Source organism: Nelumbo lutea, chromosome 4 (assembly GCF_056320005.1).
Source record: "Nelumbo lutea isolate HS-2025 chromosome 4, American lotus-T2T, whole genome shotgun sequence".
Classification (NCBI taxonomy): domain Eukaryota; kingdom Viridiplantae; phylum Streptophyta; class Magnoliopsida; order Proteales; family Nelumbonaceae; genus Nelumbo; species Nelumbo lutea.
The window spans coordinates 27593625-27616527 of NC_142687.1; the positions used below are offsets into that span (position 1 = coordinate 27593625).

General features: G+C 40.4%; 1 protein-coding gene across 1 annotated transcript in view; it reads left to right on the forward strand.

The window, feature by feature from the left end:
* SCD1 (stomatal cytokinesis defective / SCD1 protein (SCD1)) overlaps positions 1-22903 on the forward strand; it is a 132458-nt gene that overhangs the window by 104602 nt on the left and 4953 nt on the right. The window contains exons 26-29 of the mRNA XM_088941489.1: positions 11091-11272; positions 11434-11505; positions 11591-11751; positions 11917-11958. Coding sequence (XP_088797615.1) covers positions 11091-11272; positions 11434-11505; positions 11591-11751; positions 11917-11958 — 457 coding nt within the window. The remainder of the gene's footprint in view (positions 1-11090; positions 11273-11433; positions 11506-11590; positions 11752-11916; positions 11959-22903) is intronic.

A 22903-nucleotide genomic window follows, 5' to 3' on the forward strand; every position in this document is an offset into this window, starting at 1 on the left:
CATTGAGGGTGACTTGGAGGTGGTGATTAGGTGGCTGAAGGAACACAACAATGGTTTGTGGAGGTACAGAAATGAAAAGAAAAAATTTAAATGGCTGAGTAGGGATATTGAGGTGAAGTACAGTTGGGTGAAGAGAAGCGCTAACTCAATGGCTGATGGGTTAGCCAAGCAAGGGGTGCTTAAGGAATCTATGTTTTGGGCTAATTTTTATCTTTCTTCTTTGTTCCTTGTTGTGGGGCAGTTAAGATAGTTTACCTCCCCTTTCTTGTATTTAAAGTTTCACAAATTTTATTATTTAATAAAGCATCTTGTTACTGATAAAAAAAAAAAATCATATCTGTGTCATGTAACAATTACACTGAAGAAAGAGCAGTACTATATTGTGGAGATGCATGAAGGCAGCATCATTTAGTCAGTTTGGGAGGAGAGAAATGCTAAAATCTTCAAGGGGAAGATTTCACCAAAAGAGGTTTTGATTAATAATGTCAAGGTCAGGGTAATTCATTGGGATACGACACTACCTATTTCCGCTTCTTTGTGGATGACTTGATTAGAAATTGCAAATTATTGCTTCCTCCTCTTCCGCATCCTTGGTGCCAGCTCTCTATTCTTGATCCCCTCCTCATGACCAGATTATGCTTAACTTTGATGTTTGTAGCTTTGGAAATCCAGGGCAGTTGGGTGTTGAAGGTGTCTTTAAACACCACAATGTCACAATAGCAGCTTTATATTCTGGACCTGTTGGAGTTGTTAACTCTGTAAGAGCAGAATTATTTACAGGCATTCAAGGAGAAAAGGCCTAAGGATTGGAAGGGATCAGCACTAGAGACAGTTGGTAATAGGAGATTTAAGGACTATTCTTTGGGTGACTCAGGAGAGGAAGTGAGGGACCTTGAAAGTACAGGTATATATCAAGGGAAATTAAGCATCTTGGTGGAGTATTGAGAACAGCATTCCATTCAGTTCAAAGAGAAAGTAACTTTTTGGCAGAAGGGTTAGCTAAAAAGGGGGCTAACAGATCTCAAATGTACTTGGGGACAGTGTTTCAAAAAGTGCTCAAGGCATACGCCTGGAGGCGTGCCTCTAGGAGAAGTGCTAGGAAAGTGCCTCTATTGCACTCTATAGAAGAGGTTTGCACCTTTTATGCTTTGTATTTAAGCACTTTTTATAATAAAAATGCTTGAGTTAACCATTTAATCATGTTCCCCATTATATATTAACATAATGTAGAGGACAAAACCCTCCAAATTTGTTTACCCTTGTATCAATGTCTCCTGTTCACCCCTTGTTTTTCCAACATGTCAGCCAGTCCATTTACTGATCTATAAATCCATTGCACATCTGCCACCGTTTCCCTCATTAACACTTCTATGTTCTTCTTTGTATTTCTGTATAACAGGGAGTCTGCTCTTGGTTCATCAACCATTGCACAACCACTTTGGAATCCCCTTCTTATATCAGGTTTCGAAGGTTGCATGTTTTAGCCACCCTAAGTTCTTGCACAACCGTAATTTTTTTCTTTTTTTTTATGGAGAAAAGATAAACTATTGTATTACTATGAATATTCCCAATGTACAGCAAGAGATTGTGTATTGGGTGTAATATGAAGAGCTATACTCGAAGTAGCAAGGAGGAGAAGAGAACCACAGAACTGAAGAGAATGTCGAACTGTTCTATCCAGTCGATCAGTCCTTTATTTATAGATGAATATGGTACAAGGTACAAGAAATTACTGGGATGCCCCTGATTAGTGATGGGACACCTAGATGACTTAAAACATTAAACAGGATTAGGCCCAGGCCCATTAACACAAGCCCAGTTACAAGATAAGTTAAACATAAGAATGGGCTAATAAGAACTCTTATCATCCGAACATCACTCTAACATTCTAACACTCCCCCTCAAGCTAAGCATGAATATCAATCATGTTTAGCTTGCCAAGTATGTCCCTGAACTTCGTTGATGTCAGCCCTTTAGTTAATACATCTGCAATCTGCATCTTTGATGGAGTATAAGGCACACAAAGTTCTCCTGAAATAATTATCACAATACAGCTTGAGAGAACCCTCAGTCTTGATACCAAGCTCATTAAGGAGAGTCCTGAGCCATAAGAGTTCAGCAACCCCGTGTGCCATAGCCCGGTATTCTGCTTCTGCACTTGATCTAGCCACAACATTCTGCTTCTTACTACGCCATGTGACTAGGTTTCCTCCCCAGAATGTACAGTAACCTGAGGTTGATTTTCTGTCTCCAATGGACCCAGCCCAATCAGCATCAGTGTAGGCTTCAATTTCAAGTCTGCTGTTTTTTCTGAATAGAATTCCTTTCCCTGGGCAAGTTTTCAAGTATCTGAGGATTCTTTCCACTACTCTCATATGAGGGGCCTTTGGTGAGTGCATGAATTGACTGACAACATGCACTGCATAGGCAATATCTGGCCGAGTAAGGAAGGGATAAGTATATCAGTTTTCCTACCAACTTTTGGTACCTTTCCTTATCACAGTATTCCTCACCCATTGATTCTTGTAATCCATGGCTTGGTTCTATAGGAGTGTCTACTGGCCTGCACCCCATCATGCCTGTTTCTTCTAGGAGATCTAGCACATGCTTTCTTTGACATATGTAGATTCCTTCTCTTGATCTAGCAACTTCAATTCCAAGAAAGTATCTCAGATTTCCCAGGTCTTTGATCTCAAATTCTGAATCTAAGAACACTTTCAGCCTCTTCATCTCTTTCACATCATTTCCAGTAATCACCATATCATCCACATACACAATGAGTGTTGTAAGTTTGTCATCCTGTCTCCTTGTAAACAATGTATGATCTGCACTGCTCTGAGTGTACCCTACTTTCTTCATGGCCAAACAAAGTCTCTCAAACCATGCCCGGGGAGATTGCTTCAAACCATATAATGCTTTCCTTAGTTTACATACCTTCTTTCCAACATCATATCCAGGTGGGGGTTCCATGAATACCTCTTCATGAAGATCACCATTTAGGAAGGCATTCTTCACATCCAGCTGATGAAGTTCCCAAGAGAATTTTGCTGCTAGTGACAGTAGAACCCTGATTGTGTTGAGCTTTGCTACTGGGGCAAAGGTTTCCTTGTAGTCAATTCCTTCCTTTTGTGTAAATCCCTTTGCCACAAGTCTGGCCTTGTACCTCTCAATTGACCCATCTTCCCTGTGCTTTACTGTGAATACCCACTTGCACCCAACAGTGCCTTTTCCTTCTGGCAGGTCCACCAATTCCCATGTCCTTGCTTTCATTAGGGCTTTCATCTCCTCATTCATGGCTTCTTTCCACCTCGGATCAGATGCCGCCTCTGAATACCTGGAAGGGACACATACAGAGGAAAGGGCAGACACAAAGGAATGATAGGCAGGGGATAAGTGTGAGTAAGAAACATAATCAGCTATGGGATGCCGAGTGGTACAAGAACGAACAGGCTTACGGAGAGCAATAGGAAGATCCAAATCTGAATTGAGTGAATCAGAATTACCTTGGATTGCAAAGACAGATTGATCTGAGTTCAACTGGTTGCAATCATGAGGTTGAGGGGCCTTCTTCCTTCTACTGTATGTAAGTATCTCTTTTTCTTGTTTACTGGAACCTTCAGGAGCATCAGCCGAATCTGGAGAAGCAACTGGCACAGTGGAAGTCTCACTAGGTTGATCCGGAATGTTACAGCTAGTAGTAGTGGAAGGTGATGAAATGGGAACAAAAAAGAAGGGAGAATGAGAATCCTCTTCCAACCCACTACTCTCCCCCTGAAGAGGATTCTGAGAAGACTGGAAATAGGGTTGAGACTCAAAAAAGACTACATCCCTAGTGACATTTTTTCTTGGAGACAGGATCATAACACTTATACCCCTTCTGTGTAGGAGAGTACCCCAAAAATATTCCCTTTGTAGCCTTAGGATCCAGCTTGGTCTTCTTTGGATCTTTCACATGTATGAAGCATGTACAATCAAAAACCCGCGGGGGAAGAGGAAATTCTCGAAGAGTGGGACACAAAACAGAGAAAGGGGTCTTCATACGCAGTACCTTAGATGGCATCCGATTTATCAGGTAAGATGCAGTAATAACAGCTTGAGACCAATATTGCTTGGGCACATTGTGCTGGAAAAGAAGGGCTCGAGCTGTCTCCAATAGATGCCTGTTCTTGCGCTCAGCAACCCCATTTTGCTAAGGGGTGTAAGCACATGATGATTGATGTAACATGCCTGCATCTTCCATGAATGAGTTCAGGGATCTTTCAAAGTATTCAGCTGCATTGTCTGAACGGAATTGCTTGATCTTTTTATCAAATTGTGTTTCAACCATCTTGCAATACATCATAGTTATCCGGGGAACTTCTTCACGTCCTTTCAACAGATAAATCCAAGTGCACCGAGAATAATGGTCAATAAAACTGATAAAGTAACGGAAGCCATCAATGGAAACAATGGGTGAAGGACCCCAAAAATCAGAATGAACCAAATCAAAAGGGGCTTGAATTTCATTACTAGAAATTGGATACATTGATCTACATTGTTTTGACATTTGACACACATCACAAATTAAACTCTGACTCAGAATGCCCTTACATAATTCGGGAAACAACATTGCTAAGGAAGAAAAAGACAAATGACCTAGCCTAGCATGCCACAAGTGCAGCCTAGCTATTGACTCCACACTTTCCGGACTAGTAGTAGAAGCTTGCAAGGCTGAGCTGACATCTTCATCAAAATAGTAGAGGCCCCCATACTCATGACCACTCCCAATCGTTCTCCTCGTCAATCTGTCCTGGAAGACACAATGAGAAGGAAAGAAAGTTATACTACAGTTCAAGTTTTTTGTAAGCTTTGAAACAGACAACAGATTTGAGGTAAGACTAGGAACATGTAGGACTGATTTAAGAGAGAGATCCTTGCTTAGGTCAACCACCCCTTTTCCAGAGATGGCGGAGAGGGACCCATCAGCTACTCTCATCTTATCCTGGCCAGACAACAGATGATATGTGGAGAATAAGGAGGACATATGTGTCATATGGTCAGTGGCTCCTGAATCAATCACCCAAGAGGTAGAATTAATGGAACTAGATGCACTAAATGCAGAGGTTGTACCTGATTTGGCAAGAGAGGTGGAAGCTAAAGAATTGTTCTTCAGACGGGCTAATGCCCGGCTGAGAACCTCTACCTCACTAGCTGTGAAGCCCAAAGTACTTGGTCCATAGGAGTCGGTAGCCTGCCTTGCGGTGGAAGATGACACTGTCTGAATACTCTGTGAGTTGTCACTATTGTTGTTGGTGGCAAGATTCCCACTTGCTGTGTGGCCCTTATGTTGCCTTTTGTCCTTTCTCAGAGCAGCTGGCTTCAGATGAGGGTACAGGACCCAACATTTCTCCTTTGTGTGTTTCTCACCACCACAATGTGTACACTTGAGGGACCTCTTGTCTGAAAATCTATTCCCCTTAGTGGAGACTAAGGCTGAATGTTCTCCAGGTAGTTCTGTTGACTGTGTCTGGAAGTCAACTTGCATCTCCTTTCTCCTTACTTCTTCATTCCTCACCAGGTAGTAGACATGGTGAAGCTCAGGTAATTCATCTCTCCCTAGAATCTGTGACCTTATACCTTCATATACAGGGTCAAGACCCGCCAAAAACTTGAAGGCTCTGCCCTCCTCAATCTGCTTATCATGCCTCCCCTTATCATTAGCATTTTCCCAATCCAAGATCAAATGGTGGTCAAGCTCTTCCCAGAGGCCTTCCAGTGTTGCAAAGTAGGTTGCCACGGACATGTCTCTTTGCCTTAGGGCTGCAATGTCTTGGTTCAGCCTGTAGATTCTAGCATTGTTCTTTTTCTGGCCATATGTCTTAGATACTTTCTCCCAAATTTTAGCAGCTGTGGGGAAGTGATGAACAGTTCTGGCCACCCTAGGAGTCATAGAGGCCAGCAACCAAGACATGACTGTGGCATTTTCCTTGTGCCACACGGTGTATTCAGGACTGCCAATTTCTGGTTGTTTCTTGTCTCCATCCAAATAGCCTGTGAGGTCACGAGAGGTAATGAACAGCATTGCTGAGACAGACCACTCTTTGAAGTTATACTCATCTAGCAGCACACTTGTAATCTGCAAGTTGTGCAGATTAGGGTTTTCCAGGTTTGAGGACCTTGTAACAGGTCTGTTATCTCTAGAGGAAACTTCACCGGATAGTGAGGACATCCTGACTTCAGTCCAAGAGTTGTTCACAGTACTATAGGTGATTCTGTTAAGGACTGGCCAAATTGGTCACTGTGTTCACAGTACGGGTACAGTAGCAAGTAGAGGTCTGTAACTGAACCAGTTCACGGTGTTGGTAAAAGTTTAAGGCTGCAACTGTGTGGTGCAAAAGTTGCCGCAGTTCTGGTAAAAGGTAAAGGTCTGTAACTGAACCAGTTCAGTCCAAGAGTAGGGCTGATAACCGACCTGAAGAAAATCTGTAACTGAAGTTGCCGCAGTTCTGTAAGAGTCTTGCTGATGCACCAAGACTGCAACTGTAGATGCTGATGCACCGAAACTGCAACTGAAGTTGAAGGAGCTAAGTCTTTACCACTTGTTCTGATGCACCAAGACTGCAACTGAAGTTGAAGGAGCTAAGTCTTTACCACTTGTTCTGCATAAGTCTTGCTGGAGCACGAAGCTGCAACTGTAGAGGAAGTTCTCCCCCTCTCGGCTAGTGCTAGGACTGCTGAATCAGCCCTCAACCAGGTCTGTCCTATACAGACCTCTCTTAGTAGCCCAATAGCTACTACTTGCTGGTGTAATCTAGTAGGACATCTACTTCTGGGTCTTACTTCCCTTGAGTCCTACAACCAAGAGAAACCCTAGGTTCGAACTTGCTTTACTCTCTTACACTCCTAGGTCTTCACTGCAGCAACCCAGAAAAGGAAGAGAGAAGATGAAAGGACAGCAAGAGAAAAGAGTGCGCCTGCTGAAACCAGGAAGGAGCTAAGGCTCTGATACCATGTAATCTGAAGAGCTATACTCGAAGTAGCAAGGAGGAGAAGAGAACCACAGAACTTAAGAGAATGTCGAACTGTTCTATCCAGTCGACCAGTCCTTTATTTATAGATGAATATGGTACAAGGTACAAGAAATTACTGGGATGCCCCTGATTAGTGATGGGACACCCAGATGACTTAAAACATTAAACAGGATTAGGCCCAGGCCCATTTACACAAGCCCAGTTACAAGATAAGTTAAACATAAGAATGGGCTAATAAGAACTCTTATCAGCCGAACATCACTCTAACATTCTAACATTGGGAATTTACAAAAAGCTCTAATACAAATATTGCCTTTACATTCTTACAAAAACAAAAGGATTTTCTTAGTTATATGGTCTTCCTTTAAACAATTTATGCATGGCTTCCCATGAAAAAATAAAAAACATCACTAGGATTTTCTTAGTTACCAGAGTCTCTTCAGTACTCTTGTTTTCATGAGGACTCTTTCCAAGGCTAAGGGCTAGGGCCTTACAAGGTGTTCTGGATTGTTATACAATTGTCTAGAATGGGCTGGATGTTGGCGGAACCTATCGGGACTTTGTGGATTCATTTGGGGCATTCTAGGGCCAGAGAAGTCTAGAAGGGTCTGGGCTTGCTCTAGTGCCTTCTTGTGTATTGTTGTACCCAAGGATCAAAATTTTGTCACGTATCGGCCCGTATCAGCCGATATGTATCGTATTGGAGCCTTCCCAATACGCTAGAGGGGGTGTTTCAGTTTGGTGAGCGGTTCACGGGGTAGACCATCCTTAAACCAACTCCTCTGAACCAGTTTTGAAAAAAATTAGAAAAAAAACATAAAAAAACAGTACCGATACAGGCTGATACGCCCTACCAGCATATCGCCCTGTATCGATATTTTGAACCTTGGTTGTACCTTCTATTGTGAGTAATGCATGTAATTTCCATTCTCCAACTTGTGTGTATTTTGTTGTACCTTAGTGTGGGTGTGGTGTCTTTTGTGCTTTGGCTGTGGGAGCCATTGTGAACAAATGTCTCCTCCAGCATCTCAGCAAGGTGATAGTGATACTGGGCAAGATGAGGGCAGACTGATTCTACTTGGAGAGCCAAGTAGGGTGATACATGGTATAGCTAAGGTGTTTGTTGGGATAAGTGCTATCAGAGCGGGGTGCTAAGGCTAGGTCCATGGCATTTGGTATTAGAGCCAATTTGCTGTGTCGTGCATGGATGTGAGGGGCTGAGGGCACAGCATGTCAAACAGCCTTGACATTGGCTAAGGCATGGCAGTACTACTCTTTCCTGTTTGGCATGTCGGATTTTCAACCTTCCTCACCTTCAGAAATATTTTCCTCTTGGCCAAGGTTCAGAGGATGCAAGAATTGTCTGGAGCTGTATCCCCTTCTCTGTGTGCTGGACATTATGGAAGGAACGGAACAGGAGGCTGTTCGAAGACAAATCAAAAGGCATTGAAGTTTTGGTGGCCTCAGTAAGAAAGCTGGTTTCAAGCTGGGTTCTAGTCCTTCTGGAATTTGAGCAAGTAAACAGTGCAGATTTGGTGGAAATTTTTTTTGGAAATTCTTGAGATTCAAGCTTGTAATGTAAACTTGTTTCTTAGTGTTTAATGGTGTGGTGTGTCATCTTGATCCCCAGTCAAATTGTAAATTTCTTCTTTACTCTTCAAAAGAAAAAATTAGAAACCATACTCGCTAGAGTGGGAAATTAAGGCATTGTTTGGTACCAAGGCATTGCGTGCCTGTTTTGAGTCCACGTAAGTGCCACATAGGATATTCTGCTTCAACAGTCAAAAAACCTATTCACCTAGGAATCCGCATAACTCACAACCGTTCGTAACACCAAAAAGGTGTTTTGAGCAAGAGGCTAGTGTTTCTCGCAATGATGATGTGACGTGGCAGCAACATTGCCGTTGTGACCCTTTTAACATAGGTGAAACCATTGCATGCTATCCTACATGGCAGCAACATTGCCAAACTGTTTTGTGGCTGTTTCTAGTGAGGTGTTGTACTGCTGTTTCCAGTAGAAAACACCTCATTTAGAACAGCCACAGTACCAAACACCTACTAAACCATAAACAAGGTTCAAAATATCGTTATGTATCGGGGCCTTCCCGATACATCCCTACAGGGGATGTATCGAGTCAGGCCATGGTTCAGAGGGTAGCCGGGACTTAAACCAACCCCTCTGAACCGGTTTTGAAAAAAATAAATAGAACATAAAAAAAAAGCACCAATACAATAAGAGAGAGAGAGAGAGAGGAATGAAGATCTTTTGCAGTTGATGCCAATTGGAAGTTGCTAAGAATTTCAAGGCAATGCTAACTTGATTCTATTTTCTCTTAAGGTTTCCATTAAATAGAAGATCACTGGAACAACAAAATTGATGTTGTTATTTTTATCCCGTTGCAAGTTGAAGGGGCTAGAAGTGAGGCTAAATAAAAAATAAAAAAAAGGGAAAATTCCACTTTAGTACCCTGAACTTTGGGGGTGGTATCAAGTTAGTACCCGAACTTTCAAACGTGTCACTGCAGTACCTAAACTTTCAAAAAGTGTCAAGTTGGTTCCTGCTGTTAACCGACTGTCAGTTATCTATTGAAAATGTCAAAACTACCCTTCAAAAGAAGACACTGTTCATTGTCTTCTTCTACCTTGAGACTGAACCGGTTATCTTCAAAGAAAAAGAGAAAAAATATGAAATATGATAGAGGAAAACAATAACTGAAAGCAAAGAAATAACTAGAATAGAATGTATTTCAGATCTAAAGGTACAAGACAACGACTTCATTAGTCTAGAATCTCAAACACCTCAACCGGTTTAGTCTCAAGGTAGAAGACAATGAACAGTGTCTTCTTTTGAAGGGTAGTTTTGACATTTTCAATAAATAACTGATGGTCGGTTAACGGCAGGGACCAACTTGACACTTTTTGAAAGTTTAGGTACTGCAGTGACACGTTTGAGAGTTCGGGTCCTGAAAAAAAATGAGAGAAATGAAGATTCATTTGCAATTTATACCAATTGCAAGTTTCTAAGAATTTCAAAGCAACACTCACTTGATTCTATTTTCCTTTAAGGTTTCCATTAAATGGAAGATCACTAGAAATTCAAAATTGCTATTTTTATTTTTATCTTGTTGCAAGTTGGAGGGTCTAGAACTATAGAAGGGCTAGGGGTAGACCGAAAAGGACATGGGTCAAGGTAGTAAGAAATGATTTAATTGCTCATAAATTTAACAATGTATATGGCATTAAATAGAATAGAATGATTAAACAGGATTCATGTATCCAACCCCATATAGTCGGGATAAGACTTGGGTGATGATTTTCCTTCTTTTTTTTCCCTTTTATGTCCTTAATTATTGATTTGGTTTGCAGGCAGGACCGAAATCAGAATTGAAATTGGAAACTGATTCTGATTGTTTCTGTTTGGTTCACTTGGAGTTGGAATTGAAATCAACTAAAAATTTTTAATTTTGTATTAGTCTATTTATTATTACTTTAGTAATATTTGTTTTTATATAATTTTGTTAATAATTTTTTTATTTTATTAATTATTATATCTTATTATTATTTTCTTATTAGTTTATTAATATTCTATTATTTTTGTTTATTATTTTAAAATTAATTTCTTATTATTTAATAAATAATATCTTTGTTTCTTATTATTAATTTATTAATATTATATTGTAGTGCCATTATTTTATTAATATTTTATTATCATTTTAATTATTACTATATTCTTACTTTATTATTATTATATTATTATTACTTTCATAATATTTTATTATTTAATTATTAATATATTATTAATTTCATAATATTTTATTATTTTATTAATATTAGGGTTTGGGGGGTTTTTGTCATGAGTTATTTACTTCTTGATAGACTCTGGAATGGGAATTCAATTCTGCCAAGAATGGGAATTGGAACCCCATTCCTGCCGAACAAACGGTTGGAATTGGAATGGGCCATTCCGATTCTGGTTCCAGGCACCTATTCCAGTGAGCTCTTATAATTGATGAATCAATTAAGGCATTCTGTAATAGATAACTGGAACTTTTAACTGATTGATATTATTCATGTGTGCAGGTTAGCTGTGTGCGCATGTTGTCAGGGGAGCGTGTCCTTACTGCTTCCCATGATGGCAGTGTAAAGATGTGGGATGTGAGGACAGATACTTGTGTGGCAACAGTTGGCCGTTGTTCTAGTGCAGTTATTTGTATGGAATATGATGACTCTACAGGAATCTTGGCTGCTGGTGGTAGAGATGCGTATGTAATTTGGATTCATAATTATGATTTGTATAACTTCATAGTTTTTCTTTTTTTTCAAACAGAAAAAAAAAATAGAACAGTAAAATATGATCTGAAACAGTATTTATTTACCAATTTGGTGGATAGAAAACCCAACCTGCATATGCTTGCATTTTCAGGGTTGCAAATATTTGGGACATCCGTGCTGGTAGGCAAATGCACAAACTTTTAGGGCACACAAGATGGATCCGGTGAGCCAAAAGCATAGTAATGTTCTGTTGCTGTTTTACTTAGTTATGTGATCACCAGTCTATAATATATCTGCCTGTCATGCAGGTCATTGAGGATGGTTGGTGACACTGTTATTACTGGTAGTGATGACTGGACATCTAGAATATGGTCTGTTTCTCGAGGAACATGTGATGCTGTTCTAGCATGTCATGCTGGTCCAGTTCTCTGTGTTGAGTACTCAATTCCAGACAAGGGAATAATCACTGGTTAGTCAAAATATCCCTTTTATCCATATAAGATTTAATGTTAATGTTGTGGTTGTAACTATCAAAATCCTGCAAATTATTTACCACTAACTTATACATACTTTAAGTAAATAGAAATAGCAGAGTGGAGTGCTCTAACCTGAACTTTATGAACTCGTTTTTCAGGTTCAACTGATGGGCTGCTCCGTTTTTGGGAAAACGAGGATGGTAAGATATTTATCTTTATCCATGTTACACCACTGATATCGATATAGTTGCAAAACACACCTGCAATAAAATCTAAAAATAGAAGAAAGGAAGGAGAAGAAGAAGCTCAGTAGAAGCTTTAGGAAGAAGAGAAGAGGAAGAGAATAGTTTGATCCTCTTTGTCTCTCTTATTTTATTTAATATGTGCTTAAACAAAAAAAAAAAAGTGTAAAGTTGGGTGGCAGACTTAAAGACATAAGAGAAAATAAGTATTAAGGCCCATAAAGCAGGCCCACTACAGCAGATATAACAGAAGAAATAAAGCTACTGAAATGGATAAGAAACTAAGGCCCATTTGGCCCAGTCTCTCTACAATCACCCTCAAGCTGAGCATTGATGTCAATCATGCCCATCTTGTTTACATAATGTTGTAGCTTTTCCTTGGGAACTCCCTTAGTCAAAAAAATCATCTAGTTGTTCTTTTGAAACAATGAAAGGAAGACACTTTCCCGAAGGCCGCTCTCTCTCGTATAAAGTGTTTGTCTACCTCAACGTGCTTAGTTCTGTAATGACAAAGCGGGTTATAAGCAATGTTGGTAGCAGCCCGATTATCACAAATTCACAATATAACATCAGGGGCTTATCATAAGAGATACACATCTCATCTAGGAGAGATCTAAGGCATAACAGCTTTGAAACCCCATGGGCCAGACCCCTATACTCTTCCTCAGGTGAAGATCTTTCTCCTATTGACTGTTTTTACTCCTTTAGGAGATAATATTTCTAGCTACCATAGCACAGTAACCTGATGTAGATCTCTTGTCATCTATATTACCCACTCAATCAGCATCTGTATAGGCCTCTAACTAAATATGACCATGCTTGGAAAATAGTATGCCCTTCCTAGGAGTGCCCTTAAGATAACATAATACTCATTTTATAATAGCCATATGTATGTCTCTAGAGCCATGCACGAACTAGCTAATTACACTCACAACATATGAAATGTTTGGATGTCATGTAGAGGTAAAGAAGTTTCCCCAATACAATATTCTCTGAAAAATTACCGTCAGTTAAAAGATCTCCATCATCTACTGAGAGCTTATGATTCGCACCAATAGGGGTGAGGCAAGTTTGGCACCAAGCTTCCTAGTCTCAGTGAGAAGGTCTAGCACATACTTCTGCCGGAAAATGAAGATACCTTCTTTGGTTCTAGCAACTTCAATGCCCAATAAATATCTCGACTCCCCTAAGTCTTTGATTTCAACTTCAATGCCCAATAAAGCGATTGATTATTCAGTCATATTTCTCATACTCAACCCCAGTGGCTACAAGTTGTTCTTCCACTGACTTCTCAACACTCAGCCCCTATTCACTCTGTGAGGAGGTGGCTACATTTGCTTTACCACCTTTTCCACTCTCATTCTTTTTACCACTATTTCCATTCTTGAATCCGGTAGGCATGAGCTCTAGATACAGCTTCCAACAATTGTCCTTAGTATGTTTGAGCTTCTTGCAGTATTCACACACATCTTTCTTCCTAGTATTGACCTTCGGCTTCATCCTGACTTTAGCATGGCTAACTTGATGTTCCACAAACTGAACCTGTCTCTTGCTCTCCTCACTACTCACCATTGCATAGGCTTGAGACAAGGTCACCTCATCTTTTGTTAAAACATTTTGTCTCACAATATCACACTCAAGGGTGATTCCGGTGAGGAAGTCAAAAACCCAATTTCTCTCCAACTTCTTATGTGTTTTAGCATCTTTTGTGCACCCCTATACAACAGTCTCCGTAAAGCCAATCTCCTACAAAGGGAAAACAATATGGAGAAGTAAACAACTAAGGGTTTCTCCCCTTGTCTTAGATTGTTCACGTCATTCTTTAGTTTGTAAGCTTTGGCAACATTCAGCTTTTGGGAATAGGTCTTTGTGGCACTATCGCACACTTCTTTTGTAGTCTCCATCCACAGGTAGTGTTGCTAATATGTGGATGCATGGAATTTACTAATCAGCCTACTATTGCGTAGTTTTCTTGCATCCACCTCTCATAGGTAGGGTCATCCTCTATAGGTTTCTTCTTGGTTCCGGTGATGTACTCCCATTTCCCTTTACTGAGACCATACCAAAAAGTTGGTTCCATCCAACTTCATTAAGGCCACTGCCCCCAACAAAGTCTCTACAAACCCTCTCAAATCAAACCCAGAATTTGTGGGGTGTTTCATCTCACCTCTAATTTGCTTCGTTCGTCAAACAAAGACAAGAAAATCAAAATAGGGTATTACTAGTCAAGATTTGCTGCCCTAAGGCCAAAACTGCTTTTCAAATAGCCAAATTAGGGATTTCACCTGACCCAGCAAAATGGGAGAAAGGGAGAAAGTCTAACTGCTCCTACCAAAGGCTCCAAAAATCTCTCCAATTTGGATCGGTCTCAAAGATAATCAGAATGCTTCTATTTGAGCCCCAAGCATTACTTCAAAACTCCCTCTATACCCCCCGTAATAAAAAACCTCTCTAGTTGGCTAGGGCTTTTGGGAAACTCTCCAAGAACCTGCCCTAGGCCCAAACAAGCACTGCATCTCCAAAAGCCTCCTCTAACTGTGCTGAATACTTGCTAATTTATTAACCAATCAACTCTCCATACATCCTGTGTATGGGATTAAAGAGAAGAAAAAAGAAAGTAGGACCTCTGCTTTGGTACCATGTAGCAAACACACCTGAAATAAATCTGAAAACAGAATACAGGAAGAAAGAAAGGAAGGAGAAGAAGCTCAGTAGAAGCTATAGGAAGAAGAGAAGAGAATGGAAGAAAAGAGAAGAGGAAGAGGATAGTTCGATCCCCTCTTTCTCTCTTATTTTTTTTAATATGTGCTGAAACAAAAAATGTGTAGAGGTACAAGAGTACCCTTAGTTGGGCGGCAAACTTAAAAACATAAGAGAAAATAAGGATTAAGGCACATAAAGCAGGCCAACTACAGCAGATATAACAGCAGAAATAAAGCTACACAAATAGATAAGAACTTAAGGCCCATTCGGCTCAATCTCTCTACAGATATTATGCCCTCATGGCATCAACAGATTTATGACACCAGCTAATCTGCTTGAAGTTGTGAGTTGTGTATTCAGATAAGAAATGCCACTAAAACAAATAGAAAACAGAAAGGAATAATAGAGATAAAGAAGAGAGAAGAGAGAGGAGAAAGAGGAAGAAAGAAGAGAGAACATGAGTAATTTGGAAGCATAGTTGTCAAAGTGACGCCCAAGCAATAAGGCACTCATGGAGGGTTGCCTCGCTTAATTGCTAAGACATTTTTTACACGGTGCTCTTGGTTACTTTTATTTTCATAACTTTTTGAGATTATAGTAGTAATGTAGACATTATTAAACTCAATTATTCAGTATAAGTTAAAATACTAATGTCTTTTATTATTTTTTCTCATTTGTTAGGGTTCAATCTACATGTATACTGCCTTGAACCCTTGAAGACTTCAAAACTTGAACTGATAAGCATGGAAGAAACTCAAACTTTTATCCAATCAACACATGTTGATTATTTTCGTCATCATTATCATAGGACAAAGATAGAGACTTAGCCCCTCTATTTTTTGAAAATTTTCTTCTTCCATTTTTTCATGAATATATTGATTTTCTTGATTCAAATGAAGCTTATACATTTTTTATGAAGATTATAGACAATTAATAGCAAAATATGACTGTTTCTTTCTACGAAACCTAAGGAATTACCTTAGGATTCATGGTTTTTATTCAAAAAGAAAAAATCACCTACACAACTAAGCAACAATTAATGGTGAAAGATGGGTTTTATTCAAAAAATACCCATCACCTAGCCTCACTTCTATGCCTTGAAAACTATGCCCCTAGGGTCCACCACTTTACATTGACAATAAAGAATACAAAGATAGCTTAACATGTCGAGCAATGAATTCACATGGTCGCAACACTTTAGTTGAAAAACAGCCCACTTGATGTATGGAACTGTTTGAGATTAGATGCAAACCAGAAAATGAACAAACAAGAGAGGAAGAGAAGAGAGAGCTGGCGGCAATGAGTGTTAGAGAGTAAGAGGTTCGAACATAGCCCTTCTCTAACACTCTAAACATCTTATTAATAAGTTAATCTTTGACAAATTACAGAGAGGCCCTTGAGTGAGCAGGAAAATACAAAAAAACAGAATATTACAGAGTATGGGCCCATAATAAGGCCCACAACAGAGAGAAACATAACATAAAATGAAATGACAGTCTATGGGCCATTCGGCCCATCTTCTCTACACTCCCCCTCAAGCTGAGCATAGATGTTAATCATGCCCAGCTTGCCAGTGTCATGTTGAAGCCTTGCCTTGGAAATGCCCTTGGTGAGAAAATCTGCCAGTTGTCCTTCAGAAGTAATGAATGGAAGACACACTTCACCGGAGGAGACTCTTTCACGAATAAAGTGTCTATCAACCTCAATATGTTTGGTTCTATCATGTTGTACCGGGTTGTGAGCAATGTTGATGGCAGCCTGATTATCACAGTACAACATCATGGGTTTGTCATGATCTACCCCAAGTTCTTCCATTAAGGACCTTAGCCACAATAATTCCGAGACTCCATGTGCCATGGCTCTATATTTTGCTTCTGCGGAGGATCGAGCCACAACTGTTTGTTTCTTACTCCTCCAAGAGACAACATTACCAGCCACCAGACTGCAATACCCTGAAGTAGATCTTCTATCATCAATATTTCCAGCCCAATCAGCATCAGTATAGGCTTCAAGTTTCAGATGACCATGTTTGGCAAATAGAATTCCTTTTCCTGGAGAGCCTTTCAGATAGCACAAAATCCGTTCTGCTGCCGCCATATGGGTATCTCTAGGAGCATGAATGAACTGGCTAATGCAACTGACAGCATACGCGATATCTGGCCTAGTCATGCACAGGTACAAAAGCTTCCCAAGAAGTCTCTGAAAGACCCCTTTGTCTTCCAACAAAGTTCCATCCGAAGCTAAAAGTTTGTGACTCATATCAATAGGAGTTGCAGCTGGTCTTGCACCCAATTTTCCAGTTTCAGACAACAAATCAAGGACATATTTCCTCTGGTAAATAAGAATCCCATCCCTGGATCTGGCAACTTCTATGCCAAGGAAATATCTCAACTCCCCCAGATCCTTAATCTCAAATTCTGTACGGAGGAAAGACTTAAGGCCCAGAATGCCAGAGGCATCATCACCAGTCACTATAATGTCATCAACATACACAATGAGATACACTGCTAGAGACCCACTTTTCTTCACAAAAAGAGTATGATCTGACTGTGTTTGAACATAGCCGAATTTAACAAGTGCAGCTCTAAATCTCTCAAACCAGGCTCTAGGAGATTGTTTGAGGCCATAAAGAGATTTCTTCAGTTTACATACCTTTCCTTGCATATCTTTCCCATACATTCCTGGAGGAAGACACATGTAGACCTCCTCATGTAAGTCATCATTCAGAAATGCATTCTTTACATCTAACTGATAGAGAGGCCAATCAAAGTGAGCTGCCAGAGATAAAAGAACCCTCACAGATGTCATCTTAGCAACAGGGGCAAAAGTCTCCAGATAGTCAATCCCATATGTCTGTGTGTAGCCCTTTGCAACAAGTCTGGCCTTGTACCTCTCAATAGTCCCATCTGCCCTGTATTTAATGGTAAAAACCCACTTGCATCCAACTGGATCCTTCCCTTCAGGCAAATCCACCACCTCCCAAGTACCATTTTCATGTAGAGCATCCATTTCAGCCTGCATGGCATCTCTCCATTCTGGAATCCCAAGAGCTTCTGATACAGACCTAGGAATGGGGTTGGAAAGCAACTGAGGAGAGGTAGGCACAATATGAAGGGGAAAGTAGGTCATAAGAAAGGTGTTTGGAAATGCAGTGTGCAGTACACTTCCGCTTTCCTTTCCTAACAGCAATGGGGACATCAAGATCTGGGAAGGGGGATTCCAAGGGAGCTGAAGCAATACCTGTTATCTCATCTGTGATTGGGAGGGTATGAGCCTCATCTGTTGTAAGGGAAACCACTTGCTCATTCCTGGATCTCTGCCTTTGATACACTTTGGGATTATGGGTAGGACAAGGAGGTAAAGAAATAGGAGCACTAGGACAAGAGGAATGAAGTGGCTGATCCTCCTTTGATTCATTTTGTGAGGATACAGATTTGTCAAGAGACTGAACTGGGACAGGAAGGGGAAGAGCAAAAATTTGTGACAGACTCTCCCCCTGTTGACAATGTCCTTCCTGAGAGGAACCATAAAAAGGAGAAAGTTCATCAAAGGTAACATCCATAGAGACATGTCTGGTGCCAGTCTTCGGATCAAAACAACAATAACCCTTTTGTGTGGGGGAGTAACCGAGGAAGATGCATTTGTGGGCTTTTGGTTCAAACTTGTGTCTCTGCACACTTGGAATGTGAACATAACAGGTACAACCAAACACACGAAGAGGAATTGGGAAGAGATCCTTATCTGGATGAAGAAGACTGAAGGGGGATTTAAACCCTAAAACCCTGGATGGCATACGGTTTATGAGATAGGTAGCAGTAAGTACAGCATCACCCCAAAATCTTGTGGGAACATGAGGCAAATAAAAGGCTCCTTGCAACTTCAACAATATGTCTATTTTTTCTCTCAGCAACTCCATTTTGTTCAGGGGTTCTAACACAGGAGCTTTGGTGAATAACCCCCATGTCAGAGAGATACAAGGATAAGCTCTTCTCAAAATACTCTTTTGCATTGTCAGATCTGAAAACCTTAATTCTGGTACCAAATTGAGTCAAAACAAGCTCATGAAATTGCCTCACAAGTCTCGAGACTTCGTCTCGGGATTTCATTAAGTATATCCAAGTGAATCTAGAAAAGTCATCAATGAACAGGATAAAGTATTTGTAGCCCCCCATAGAGGATAAGTGGTAAGGCCCCCACACATCAGAGTGTACAATATGAAAAAGAAAAGAGGATCTTTTATTGCTCACAGGGTAATTTTTTCTACAATGTTTTGACAACTGACATGACTCACAATTGAGACTGGACACACTGACTTCCTTAAACAGTTTGGGAAGCAAATGACTTAAAGCAGAAAAAGGTAAATGACCCAACCTACAATGACTCAACATAATTTGACTGACTGACTCTGAAGAAGTAGAACCAAAAGCAGCATTCTTGGGATGATCAAAGCATTGGCCAGGGGTGTCGAGCAAGTATATTTCATTCGCTTCATGGCCACTCCCAATCACCTTCCGAGACTTCAGGTCCTGAAACACACAGTGAGAAGGGAAAAAGGTTACACAACAATTCAATGACTTGGTCAAGCTACTTACAGATAACAAGTTGGTATTTAACTTAGGTACATGAAGAGTGGAAGATAAAAGTAAAGAGTCTGTAGGCTTGACAGTTCCCTTCTCAGTTAATAGTAGGCTGTTAAGTATTGCACACTGAGTGTTCGACAAAAGGTCTCTTAAGGATTGTGGTCTTTTGTCTTCCTCTTTGGGACATCGGCTGTTAGAATCTGAAATACCTTGTGATTGGAGGTTGTTGGGTGTCCTTTTGAAGGCTGAAACAGTAAAGAAAGAACTACCACCGAACTTTGCATGATGGATTTCTCAAACCTTGAAAACAAGAATGCTGCTGAATATGGGCAGATTTTGGGAACCCCAACCGATTCTATGCTAGCTGTAACTACAGTCAAGATTGATGGGACCAACTACTTAGCTTGGTCACAATCAGTGAAAATTCATATTTGTAGCAAAGGAAAATGGGGTTTTATTTCTGGGAGTAAGAAAGCTCCTTCAGAGGATGATCCATCTTATGAGAGATGGGTACAAGAAAACTACACTGTGATTGGGTGGCTTGTGAACTCAATGCAGCCATAGATCAGTCAACATTATCTGTGGATGAATTCGGCTAAAGAAATCTGGGATAGTGTTGCAGAGACTTACTCCCAGAAGTTGAATGTTGCTAGAGCTTACAAACTGAGAAGTGATGTGAAAAATCTAAGACAGGGGGAGAAGTCACTTGCAGCATATTTCTCAACCTTAAAATCTATATGGCAAGAGATTGATTTGATAGAGGCTGTGACATGGGATACACCCCTAAGGATGCTGAAACATACAGGAGATTGGTTGAATGGAATAGGGTCTTTGAGCTCTTGATAGGGTTGAATTCTGAATATGATATTACAAAGCAAAACATCTTGTCCAAGAAAGATGTTTCATTGTCACAAGCATATACTTTGGTCAGCAGTGAAGAAAGTAGAAGGCAAGTGCAGGTTCAAGGAGTTGGTATCAATGATCATTTTGCAAATATGGGAATTAAACCCAAAGGGGTTACAGAAGCTCACAGTGGCACAGGAAGGAAGGAAGTGGTGTGTGAATATTGTAAGAAGCTGAAACACACAAAGGACAAGTGTTGGAAATTGCATCACAATCTTGTACCTATTAGATTCCAGAAGAAGAATGATAGTAGAAAGACAGGAAGTTCACATGCAGCCACAGGCACAGATACAGAGGTTGAGTTTACCAGTGCGCAGTTGGCAGCCATGAAAGCTGAATATGAGAAGTTTGGAAAGATGATCAGTCAGCTTGAAGGTGTATCTTCATCATCCATCCCTTCTGGAAGTTCAGCCACCATTGCATTTGCTCATTCAGGTATAAGGGCTTCCGCTAACCATGCATCCACCTCAGGTAAACACAAAACCCCTTGGATCATAGACTCAAGTGCTTCTGATCACATGACCATCCTTTCCACTTTGTTTGTTTCATATGATTTACTTCTTGGCCATGACAAAATCACCTTAGCTGATGGTTCTCTTGCCCCTATTTCCGGCAAGGGAACTGTCAAGGCTACAGACTCCTTACTCTTATCTTCCACTCTTCATGTGCCTAAATTAAATACCAACTTATTATCTGTAAGTAGCCTGACCAAATCATTGAATTGTTGTGTAACCTTTTTCCCTTCTTATTGTGTGTTTCAGGACCTGAAATCTCAGAAGGTGATTGGGAGTGGCCATGAAACGAATGGAATATACTTGCTCGACACCCCTGGCCAATGCTTTGATCATCCCAAGAATGTTGCTTTTGGTTCTACTTTTTCAGAGTCTGTTAGTCAAATTATGTTGAGTCATTGTCGGTTGGGTCATTTACCTTTTTTTTGCTTTAAGTCATTTGTTTCCAAAACTGTTTAAGGAAGTCAGTGTGTCCAATCTCAATTGTGAGTCCTGTCAGATGTCAAAGCATTGTAGAAAAAATTACCCTGTGAGCAATAAAAGATCCACTTTTCTTTTCCATATTGTGCACTCTGATGTATGGGGGCCATACCATTTATCCTCTATGGGGGGTTACAGATATTTTATCTTGTTTATTGATGAATTCTCTAGATTCACCTGGATATACTTAATGAAATCTCGGGATGAAGTCCCAAGACTTGTGAGGCAATTTCATGAGCTTGTTCTAACTCAATTTGGTACCAAAATTAAGGTTTTCAGATCTAACAATGCAAATGAGTATTTTGAGAAGAGTTTATCCTTGTATCTTTCTAACATGGGGGTTATTCATCAAAGCTCCTGTGTTAGAACCCCTGAACAAAAAGGAGTTGCCGAGAGGAAAAATAGACATATTGTTGAAGTTGCAAGGAGCCTTTTGTTTGCCTCACATGTTCCCACAAGATTTTGGGGTGATGCTGTACTTACTGCTACCTATCTCATAAACCGTATGCCATCCAGGGTATTAGGGTTTAAATCCCCCTTCAGTCTTCTTCATCCAGACAAGGATCTCTTCCCAACTCCTCTTCGTGTGTTTGGCTGTACCTGCTATGTTCACATTCCAAGTGTGCAAAGACACAATTTTGAACTGAAAGCCCACAAATGTATCTTCCTTGGTTACTCCCCCACACAAAAGGGTTATTGTTGTTTTGATCCAAAGACTGGCACCTGACATGTCTCTATGGATGTTACCTTTAATGAACTTTCTCTTTTTTATGGTTCCTCTCAAGATGGACATTGTCCACAGGGGGAGAGTCTGTCACAAGTTTTTGCTCTTCCTCTTCTTGTCCCAGTTGAGTCTCTTAACAAACCTGTATCCTCACCAAATGAGTCAAAGGAGGATCAATCACTTCATATCTCTTGTCCTAGGGACCCTAGCCATGGAAACCGACATGGATGCTCTACATGCAAATGGTATTTGGGAGGTGGTGGATTTGCCTGAAGGGAAGGATCCGGTTGGGTGCAAATGGGTTTTCACCATTAAATACAGGGTTGATGGAACCATTGAGAGGTACAAGGTTAGACTTGTAGCAAAAGGCTACACCCAGACATATGGGATTGACTACTTGGAGACTTTTGCCCCTGTTGCCAAGATGACATCTGTGAGGGTTCTTTTATCTCTGGCAGCTCACTTTGATTGGCCTCTCTATCAGTTGGATGTAAAGAATGCATTTCTGAATGGTGACTTACATGAGGAAGTCTACATGTGTGTTCCCCCAGGGATGTATGGGAAAGATATGCAAGGAAAGGTATGCAAATTGAAGAAATCCCTTTATGGTCTTAAACAATCTCCTAGAGCCTGGTTTGAGAGATTTAGAGCTGCACTTGTTAAATTCGGCTATGTTCAGACACAGTCAGATCATACTCTGTTTGTGAAGAAAAGTAGATCTTTAGCAGTGTATCTCATTATGTATGTTGATGACATTATAGTGACTGGTGATGATGCCTCAGGCATTCTGGCTCTTAAGTCTTTCCTCCGTATAGAATTTGAGATTAAGGATCTGGGGGAGTTGAGATACTTCCTTGGCATAGAAGTTGCCAGATCCAAGGATGGGATCCTTATTTCCCAAAGGAAATATGTTCTTGATTTATTGTCTGAAACTAGAAAACTGGGTGCAAGACCAGTTGCAACTCCCATTGATATGAGTCACAAACTTTCAGCTACAGATG